Genomic DNA, 10,753 nt, shown 5'->3' with positions numbered 1-10,753 from the left:
CGTGTCTGCGGGCTCGGCGTTGGGGACGCGCGGCGGTAACGTGGGCGGGAAGCGCTGCCCCCGGCTCGCCGCGGCTCCGGCAGGGCGCGGGGCTCGCCCGGCAGCTCGGAGGAAGAGGAAGTGGCCGCGGCCCCAGGCAGAGCGGCTCGGCTCGGCTCGGAGCTCCCGGCCCCGCGAGGCGCCTCCCCGTGCCGCGCGGCACAAACTTTTTGCTGGGCGGCGGGGCCGTGAGGCGGCGCGGCGCTGCCCGGCACCTCCCTGCCGCGGCGCCGAGGGGGAGCGGCCCCGGAGCACAGCGGGCGGGCGCAGGAGGAGGAGGAAGCGCTGTCAGCGGGGCCGGCCGTCTCCGCCCGCCGGGCATCCTTCAGCACCGCCGGGCTCCATCTCGCCCGCCGCCCGTCCCAGGTACCGCCTCGCACCCGCCTGGCGCGGCGGGGAAACTTGGCGGGGGCGGGAGGCGATGGGGGTGGCAGTCGGGCAGGGACGGGGGGAGGCGGAGGGGTCCGGTGGGTCCGGTGTTCCGCTCCTGAACTTTGGCGGAATCGGGGCCGGCCGGCGCGGCCGCTTCTGAGCGGGCTGCGGGCGGCGTCCGGCGGGTGGGGGGCAGTCGCCGCCCGCGTCCCGGGGCAGGTCCCGCTTTCTGCGGTAAAGCCGCAGCTCCGAGGGGGCCGGCGGTCGCGCCGGTCTGGAGCCGAGTGCCGATTGGGCCCCGTGGGGCGGCGGTGCCAGCGCCGTCCTGTCAGGCGGCGGAGCTGGGAGTCCCCGGGGGGCGGCGTTGGCCGCGGGTTGCCGCGTGCCCGAATCGCCGCCGGGTGCCGGCGCGGTGCTCAGGGGAGCGCTTTGTGCCCGCTGCCGGAGCACCTGGGAACCGCGGGGCAGCGCCGTGCCGCTCGGGACTGCCCGCCTTTGGTCACCGCGGCTGAGGGCGGCGTTCGCTCCGGAGCGCTGCCGGCCCCGACGGGCGCCCCATCCCACCGCCCCACGACGGGTCGTGAGGTGATGGAGGTGACCGCACCTGGCAGGGCGGGCGTGTGCCGCTGCTGTTTTTATTCCCGTAGAAATGAATTATGCTGTTTGATTTAATAGGAAGATAACTAAGGCTGTCAAGGCACAGCTGATGTCCACAGTACAACGAGAGGCCTTTGTCCGTTTGCTTTTAGGTTTTATCCTTAAGAAATCCAATCTGCTTCAGCTGTGGACATTGAATCACGGCAATAGCACTCTTCACAATACTAACGGTCACGTTTGTGTATGTAATTTCTCCTTTTCCTAAGGAAAAAGAAGCAGTCACAGAATGAACAGCGATTTCAGGAATCTGAGTTAACCTCAAGTTAGTTGTGTTGGACGAGGGGCTTTCTGCCAGTGAGCACTGGCAGTTCCCTGCTCCATAGCTTCACACCTGCCTCTGTGCTCCTCTTTACCCACATCAGCTTGTCAGGGCTGTGCTTTGTGGCTGACTACCTCGGGACAGTGCATGTGGGGCTCCCAGCTCTGTGTTCTGCCAAGGCTTTACTCTGTGCTCTAACACTGCGGCGTGCATCAGTTCCTCCTCCCTGTTTTCTGTGGACTGAGGGAAGTATGGGCTCAACTTCAAAGGAAGGCTTCATTTGTACCTGACATTCTGTGCATGCTTCTGTCGAGTCCATACAGTCTTTAATTTTCTAGGCAGTAAGTGTTTGCTGCTGTAGCTTCCTTCAAGTTCTGAGGGTAGTTCCTTAGTTCTTGGCATCTCTGTAGCCTTCTTTGCTCATCCTCCAGCCCATGCGCATACACGTGAAGCAGTGTGGTTCCCTACAGAAGGTGTCCTGGTGGGTGGCAGCCCCTGTGTGTGGGCAGTGCCTGCAGGCTGCAGGCCCAGGGCCAGAGCAGAGAACACGGTGCGTGCAGAGCTGCGTTGTGAACAACATCATAAAAGCGGTCACACCTAATAATACTTGGGGAAAATCTGTTACTGCTGTGGTGTGTTACTTGACACGCTGCGTGCCAGGAATGTGCTTTCTTTCCTACCCTCACTTGTCCGGGTGGTCAGCTCTGACTTAGTAGAATCCACGCCGTATTTATCTGTAGGTTATTTGGTTTTTGTCATAACGTTTCCTAAAACTTAGCAGACTCAAAGCTAGACCAGCAGTTGGCCAAACCAACCAAATTATGTTTTCCTACTGCTTTCACATAGTTACTTTGTCAGGAAGGTGGTACCGAGGTCGATGCACTCATTTGTGTAACTCCAGCAATTGAATCTGCATTGCATTGTGACGGGTCTTTGAGAGCACTGGGTTTGAGACCAGTCCCTCCTTTGGATGTGAATTCTGCCTCCATTCAGTTGTGGTACCTTTGGCCTAACTGGGCGCAACTTCTGTCACTTCACGCTGCTGTTTCTTATCTGAGGCTGTAGTTTCTTCTGCTGAGCTTTCTTTCTGTCCCTTGAAAGCCCTCTGCTCGTTCTACCTTTCCTTCTTTATTAGGTAATTCATCTCGCTGGGTCTGGAAGCCTTCGTATGAATTCTCTCGCCACTTCCTTGGGTTACACATTCAGCAGATACCCACATTGTAGTTTAAACATGTTCCAGACCTCCCGTGTGCTCAAGTCCTCCAGCCTTTCATTCCTGTTCATCTTCCTAACGGGTTCCCTTCGTTTTTGGGATTTGCCTTTTGAAATTGAAAACCTTAATTGCAGATTTACTCGGGCTGCTTTGCCATTCAATTTAAATGAAATCAATCATAAAGAACAAATCTGGGATTATTCTTTCACCAACCTTTCTGTAAGCAGAGATTTACTTACCAACTGCAAGTGTAAATCCTGATATTGCTGCTAACTACATGGCGAAAAAATCGGTCAGCTGGGGCATCCAGACAGGGACAGGACTGGGATATACTATTTCAGCTTTGTATTAGCAAAATAAAGACTTTCAGAATCTTCCAAATTGCTCTGAAAATGTTGGCTTCTTAAACAGCTGTTCCCCTCCTGCAAATAACAATTGTCGCGGCATGTGCTGCATATGTGCTTACAGTGTTACTGTATGGCAGTGCTCCTGAACAAGGACCAACCGGGGTAAGTGTAGGTAAGAAATTCTTCTCTTCATGATGTCATGCACAAAGCCTTTGCTGTGCTGACTGAGCAGGAGCACACAGGAGTGTGGCTATGCTCCGGGTGTCTGCAAAGCTCTGCCTGAGTGCACGGTTCTCCTCTCTTTGTTTATCTGCACACCCTGTTTGCCAGGTGTGGTGTTTCCAATCCTCTGCTTCATTTATGCTTCTCTGCCTGATTATTTTTACCCTCTTATTTGTCGTCTGCTTCGTTCCTTTAATTTTGCAAGGAAAGGGGTTCGCCCATCATCTGCAGGAGCTCCCAGGGCTTGTTTGGGGCTGAATGGGGATGGAACACTCTGGTGTTTTGCAGGCTGCAGAAGATGCACGAATTAAATGACCACATGCCAGCAAGTGAACAGCGCTGAGCGTGGAGTGCTTATTGTTTAGAACGTGGAAAGGTCAGGATTGCAGGAGTGAGGGTTTAAGGAAATAAGTGCATCTCGTTACTGCACAACAAATGCAAAGCCCTGTCATTATTTATAAAAGCCTTCTAGCATCCCTGGGAGGTATTCGAGTGTTACCCACAGAAGGAAGAATCAGGATGAAAGGACTTAACCAAAATCAGGAGAGAAAACCTATTAATCCACTGCAGCTATCTGTTTTCCCAGCTGCTAAACTCACCGGTGAGAGCACTGCGCTTCATAATCTGTGGAAAGAATTTCAGTAACGTATGGTCTGTGTTTCAAAAGTGATTAATAATTTGTGGCGAGGCTCACAAGAGGAGATCACGAGTTCTGGACGATAAACATTGAAAACGTGGTCATGCATGTGAGCTTATTCACACTAGTTGTGTTTAAAACCAAGCTGACAGTGGTGTAACCTGCCTGTGCAGTGTGCTTCCTTTGGATGCCTCTATTAGACAGTATTTGGATGTGCAGTCTAAGACAGTATGCCAACAGCTGATTCCAATGCTACATGCCTTTAAAAGAATTGTTTAGGAAGTCTTTGCAAATCCCCCCTGTAAGCAGTCATTCCGTTATGTTGATACAGTTGAAATAAACTGTTTAGCCAATATATACTTAGCTGATAAGCATCCCTTAATGAGCCTTGTAATCTATTCAAGCTTCCATTAGCCATGTGGTTCTGTTACGTCTCAGTGTAATTTTCATTATTATTCTTTGGAGATAAATTGTTACGGGGTTGTATGGAGGAGGGGACGATAAATCAGGAAATTAGCTCTACTTGTTCCCTCCCCTCCAAAACAAAGAGAGGCAAAAATTCATGTAGAAGTTGCTTTCTCTTCTCTTTGTGCCTGAAAAAGAATCTCAAGCCCTTAGCAAGAAAATGAATTGTTAGCTGCGCGGCATTGTTCTGTGCTTCTTGTTGTGCTCTGGTGGTTCTGAACTTGCTGTGTGTGTTTCATCTGCTTGGAACGTGGGCTGGGGAAGTGAGAAGGCAAAGCCCAGCTGCTGGAAGTGCTTCAACAAAGACAAGGAGCTGTTGGAGAGGATCCAGAGGAGGGCCACAAAGATGATCAGAGGGCTGGAGCACCTCCCCTACAAAGACAGGCTGAGGGAGCTGGGCTTGTTCAGCCTAGAGAGGAGAAGGCTGTGGGGTGACCTCATTGCAGCCTTTCAGTACCTAAAGGGAATCTATGAAAAGAGGGGAGTCGACTCTTTGAAAGGGTAGATAACAGCAGGACAAGGGGAGATGGTTTAAGTTGAGGGAGGGAAGATTTAGGTTGGATGTCAGGGGGAAATTCTTTACCAAGAGAGTGGTGAGGTGCTGGAACAGGCTGCCCAGAGAGGCTGTGGATGTTCCATCCCTGGAGGTGTTCAAGGCCAGGTTGGATGGGGCCCGGGGCAGCCTGGCCTAGTATTAAATGGAGAGGTTGGTGGCCCTGCCTGTGATGGGGAGCTTGGAGCTTGATGATTCTTGCGGTCCCTTCCAACCTGGGCCATTCTGTGATTAGGTGCAGAGGTGAGGAGCTGAAAACTTGGCAGATCTCTAGAAGAGCTATAAAAATGGCCATGTTTTATTCAAGATATGCTCATTGTCATGGATCATGGAGGAGCTTAACAGTGGGAATTGTTGTTTTTTCTTGTTTTTTTCCTGCCAACTACAAATTCATGTAAGTGTTTGACGGCTGTTCTTCACGACAGGAAGTGGAACCAATTTCAGTAAAACTTGAATTGGGAAGCAGTGTTCAGAGGCAGGTCAGTATTTGTCCTGCTGGAGGCACTTCTTTACTGTTCTCCCAGTCTCCCCCAGAGCAACTTTACTCCAACAGCACACAGTGGAGGGCAGTGACCGAGAGGAGGTGGCAGCAGGAAGCTCCTCCGCTGGCTCCCAACTGGGAATTCTCCTGATAGGCACAAAGTACAGCTTCATTTCTGACCTCGGTTTGCAGAAGAAAGGCGCTCTTTCCCTGACTCCAGCCGGGGGCATTTGCTGCCATTCAGGAGGCAAACTGAGCCTTAGTTGACCATAAGCTTTGCTGTGTTTTGTGCAACTCATCGCAGCTTCCACTTCTGCTGTTTTGCAAAAAAAATATATATAAAAAAAAAAAAATGGAAATGAGATACAGACTGAAAAAAAAAATCTGTTTCTTGATCCGGTTTTCGGTTCTAGTTTTATCGTGTGCCTGAACACAAGAACAGTTTCAGAGATTGTCAAGACAGTAAGGTTAATTCACAGGGAAAAAGAGAGTCTGCAGATAGGATTAGCGTTTCCAGCGCCTGTACCTGCAAGAGCCCCTAACTCAATCTCCATTTTAGCGGTTAACATTCTTTATTGGATATTACATTCACTGTCGTTCAGGGTTCTTCTTGTAAGTATGGAACTAGTGGGCTGATAAATGAGTTTTTAAATAAACGACGATAAGAAAATTTGTCTTGGAACCTTCTGAAGAACAGAAATATCTGACAGTTTCACAGTGTTCCCAAAGAATCATTTTCAGATTTACTGTACTGCAAAGTGAATATTACTCAGTGACCATATTTTGCTTTAATACCGAATAAAAGATGCAGAATTCACATGCGGGTAGATAAAGCCAGGGTAAATATATGTGGTGTAGTATCCTTAAGCATCCCTGATAGCAAAACAAAAGAGCTATTGAAAAAGGGACTGAAGTGGGTTGAGATTGCTTTGAAAGCATCAATGATAGAACGTTTTGTACTGCACTCCTCAGTTACATAAATGTAGCAAATTAAGGAATGATGTCCTGCTGACAGCAAGATTTCTGCCTAAAACCCAAAGAGGTGTTTTCATCTTCAGGATGAAATGACTCTGAGGAATGGCATTGCTGCAGGGGAAGGGAAAGAGCTGGAAGGTGACAACACAAGCTGTCCCAGTAGGAAGACTATGGGATAACACCTAGTGGAATTGGGTGATCCAGGGACTGCATGTCCTACATGGACCATCAGTGTCTGTTGAAGGACTTCAAGTGTTTATACATCTCTGGATTATTATTTTTAATAGACTCCTGTACTGAAGTAGGAACTTTATTTCTTAAGATTCGTTTTCTACTGCTGCATCACTTGAATCGTAATTAATGTGGAAAAGATGGTGATGCTGTGAAAACTAATTTTTTTCTACTGGAATACTGTTTTGATTTGAATGAAAACATCCTTTCCCTCATACTTTGATTTAGAAGCATAAATACAATTTGGTACTTAAAGAACGGTGGGGAAGTATCCTCAGGGATGTTAACAAATGTATTAGCTGGGCAGGGGGAGGGCGGCAGTCGCTGCCGGTGAGCCCATTCAAGGGACATTGCAGGTGGGCAGCTTTTCAAAGTGGCTGTATTCTGAAGCAGGTTTGGTGGAGAAACGCCTGCAGCTGACACCAGCCAAGCAGCCTTGTTTTTCCTAGCACTTTAACCCCAGTTTAAGAAAGAATGCAAAACTCTGTGATACAGAACACTGCATCCCCAAGGTCTCCTTCTGCAGCGGCTGCCGTCTGAGGAATCCTGTGGGTTTGTGCAACTGGTGTTTGCAGGCGCTGCTGCTTGGTGACCTCTGAAACAGAATTTTTTCCTTATGAAATTCTATACAGTTTTCTTACCACATGGAAGAGCTACAGGGCCAATCGCTGAGCTCTGAAGAAATCACAGAACCATTTGAGTTGGAAGAGACCATCCACCAATACCCCCAGGTCCTTTTCAGCAGGGCTGTGCTCTACGTTCCCCAGCTTGCACTGATAGAATTGCTGACGCTTACTGCTAGCTTAGTTCTCCACTCTGCAAAATACTGAAGTATTATTTGTTTATACTCATACATATTGTGCTTTGGCTTTTATAATTTTTTGCCCTTCATACTTCCTCGTGAAGTCATCTTTATGAAGAGGTACAAAGGTGTGTTCCATTACAGCCTTTGAAGATACTCATAGTATCTTGATAGCCACAATAACGTATGACATACATACATACATTTATGTATGAAAATAATGTTTTTGACTTGTGCTGATTGCATTACATAAGCGAAAGAAAGAAGCTGCTGTCTATATGAAAAGTAACCATTTTCTAACATATCAGTTGTTATTGCAACAAAACCAAACAGCAGCAGTCAAACATAATAGTGGCAAATATGATATGAGGAGCAGTGTGGAAGCTCCTGAGGTTTTTTAATGTTAAATTTATAAGCCAAGATTTCAATTTTCACATCCAGTATTTCTGCCAAAATAACAAGGGAATGCTGTATTCTGTTGGATGAATCCCAAAATATTTAAAGTTCAGGAACAGATAAGACATATCCATTTTTCTTGGTGCTAGAGGTCATGCTAGCAAATGTTCTTCATGCTTCCAGTTGACTGAGTGCTTGTTTTCTGTGGTATTTTTTAGGGGTTGATGCATTGGCCAGTCCAGTTTTGACATCTTTGTTGGTGACTTTGTTATGAGATGTAGGCTGTGTGTGGAATCTGCCGATGGTGCGAAGCCAGGTGGCTTTGCCAATTAGCAAAAGGAATCCCAGCTCTGGGTGCGGGAGGCGTTGGACGAAGTGATGACTGAGTGGTGGGAGCAGAGAGTAACCGTGAATGAGCAGAGATGTGTTAGAGCTGGGTGCTCTTCAGTTAGCTGTGTTGGATACAAATGAGGATAAATGGGTTCCTTGGCTAATAGGAAGATGGCAGTGAACTGTGCTTGGGATTCAGCTGTGAAAAATGCTAATGTGATTTGCAGTAGAGAGAGGGAAGCATTAACGGTGCTCCAAGGGGCATTGTTAGGCTCTCATTTTGAGCATATAGTCACCTGCATTTAAACAGAGGAATGATGCAGATGAGCTGGTGGGATGGTTAAGGGAACATAGTTTGCAGGATGCATTTGTGCTGGAAATTTGATGAAAATTGCTGTCTGCTTGGGAGATGAAGCTGTAACCTTTGTGTAGAAGTACACCTTTGGAGATGGGGAGCCTGAGCTGGTTTTTCATTCTCTTCTTCAGGTTTATGAATTGTTTGCCAAGGCAAAGGCAGCCCTGGTTTGTGACAGAGGCTTTTGAGGTGGTGGTTGTTCCCTTCCCTGAAGCAGCAGTTCTCTGTAGGCGGGGACAGGATGTTCAGTGGGTTGTGATGGAAACCCAGGTGCTTGGCTGGTGTGTCTTATCTCCTCACACTACCTACTGCTTCAGGTCCTTTTCCTTCGTCACAACAGTGCTGTTGAAGAAGAACAAGAGTATTTGGCTTCATCCTGTAGCATGGGATGTGATTTGCAATCATCTACATATTTTCACCAAGCGGTTCTTCCATTTGTGGCTCATCTGAGTGTGAACAATAAAGCAGGATATTGGGAAACCTTCAAGGTGTAGCTGAAATGGTTGTCAAGAGTCGTCCTGTACAGTGTTATGGACTAAATGCCTATTAAAGAAAAACAGATTTATCTAGTTTGGTTCAGTCCTCACAGACCTCTTCTGTTTTAAAGACGGCTTCTCTACAGCCATTATTTCCTGTGCCTAACCTGAACAAACAAGGTGGAAGGAAATGAGGTAGTTTCCTCAATGCTGGTTTCTCTGCAAACCTGCTTTTTCTTTTGAATTACAAATCTCAGTGTTCATTTGGATACAAAGAGTTTTGTGTATATATAAAAACTGTTATTAAGTTATTAGTCAATATATTAGCAAATAATTTTGCATTTTCAGCCACTTTCTATAACAGATAATGTATCAACCAAAGTATATGATTGTGCACATTAGGAAGATGGAAAATACATGCATTAAGCCATCAGTTCTACATTAAAAATAATAGTATATCCGGGTTTGGTATAATAATAATAACTGCAATATATGCCACTTATTATTTATCCATTTAATTATACTATTTAATATCTTCTGTAGGTAGCTTGCATTTAAAAACAGAAATCACCAGTGTGTTACATTGCAGTGAATGAAACCAGAAAGATAAAAAAAAACAAATGAATATTTTGTTTTTTTCCTTTCTCCGTTTCCAGGAGCTGCTGAAATGGGTTGTGGATTGAACAAACTAGAGAAGCACGATGAAAAACGGCCTGGTAACATCTATTCAACGTTGAAGAGGCCCCAGGTAGAAACCAAGATAGATGTCAGTTATGAATATCGATTCTTGGACTTCACAACACTAAATGATGGTAAGGACACGTTACTTTTCTGTAGATTTTCTTTTGCTGTTCAATCTGGCAAGTTAATTGCTCGATAATGGTTTGAGAATAGTACATGTAATAGTTAAGTTTTTAAGATGTCTTTTAGTTTAAGTAAATGCTTTCTCTCCAGTCATGTTTGCGTGCAGAAATCTTCCTGAGAATTTTCTGTGAATTTTGGATGATAAATTTATCTGTAGGTTCTCAGCTTTTAGATTCTTTTTACCCACGTTTTGTTGGTTGTTTTTTCCTTGGTTACTCTAAGGATGTATTTTCATTTTCTCCATTTGCATTTTATCCAAGTTTCATATGGTAAAGTGATTCGAGTCTGGTATGTTACATATTTTATTGCTCTTTTTTCTTTTCTGCTCCCTGTGTTCTCTCGGGAGTATTTTGAGAGGTTGAAGTTAGTGTTTTCAGTTCTGCAAACTTATCTTAGATAACTCTTACGTGGTTACGAACACCTGTAGGTTGTTTCATGTGGGTAAAAATGGAATGATGAGCGGCACTGAAGGTCTAGAACATGAAAGGAGTAATGGTCCAGTCTCATGCCATTTTTACCTTTTCTGAGATCTGAAGTAGTTTGCTTTGATTCATATGGCAATCTGCAGATATTTCATTTCTTTCCTTGCTGATTGACATCAAGCTTCTCTGCCAGTATTGCTCACACTATCGCCTGTGCCCTCTTTCACTTCAAAATTAGCCTGTTCTGCAAGCAATTACTCCTCACACCATTTGGAAATCTGAAGCTTGAGCAGAAGGCTGGGACCTGCTTCTTGCTATATATAAACCAACACAGTACCAAAATCTGTTACAGCCAGCTGGCTGAATGCCATGTAGAGCCTCCATGCTTTGCCCTGCACTATGCTGCTACTTCATGTTTTGCAAGTCAGGTCCAGGGAAGAGGTGACGGTAGGTCTCTGTCTGTGCGAGACAAAGAGTTGCAAGTGCATTGTTTTGTGTGCCACCTCACACTGTGCGTTCAGCACGTTCAACCCAGGGTATCAACCCAGGGTAATGCGAGTGTGTTGTTTTCCCAAACTTGTGAGTGGGCTTGTGACTGGAAGAGCTGGAGGTGTGGAGTGGGTGGTTGGACAGGAGTGTGATTTTGCAGGCAGTGTC

General features: G+C 46.5%; 1 protein-coding gene across 1 annotated transcript in view; it reads left to right on the top strand.

Moving 5' to 3' along the window:
- The window catches only part of RFTN1 (raftlin, lipid raft linker 1), an 89,767-nt gene continuing 79,014 nt past the window's right edge, over window positions 1-10,753 (top strand). The window contains exons 1-2 of the mRNA XM_072329870.1: window positions 1-405; window positions 9,467-9,622. Of these exons, the coding sequence (XP_072185971.1) occupies window positions 9,478-9,622 (145 nt within the window). The 5' untranslated portion in view covers window positions 1-405; window positions 9,467-9,477. The remainder of the gene's footprint in view (window positions 406-9,466; window positions 9,623-10,753) is intronic.

The sequence above is a fragment of the Excalfactoria chinensis genome, chromosome 2 (genome assembly GCF_039878825.1).
Source record: "Excalfactoria chinensis isolate bCotChi1 chromosome 2, bCotChi1.hap2, whole genome shotgun sequence".
Lineage (NCBI taxonomy): Eukaryota > Metazoa > Chordata > Aves > Galliformes > Phasianidae > Excalfactoria > Excalfactoria chinensis.
This window is presented reverse-complemented; position numbering and strand designations above follow the sequence as displayed.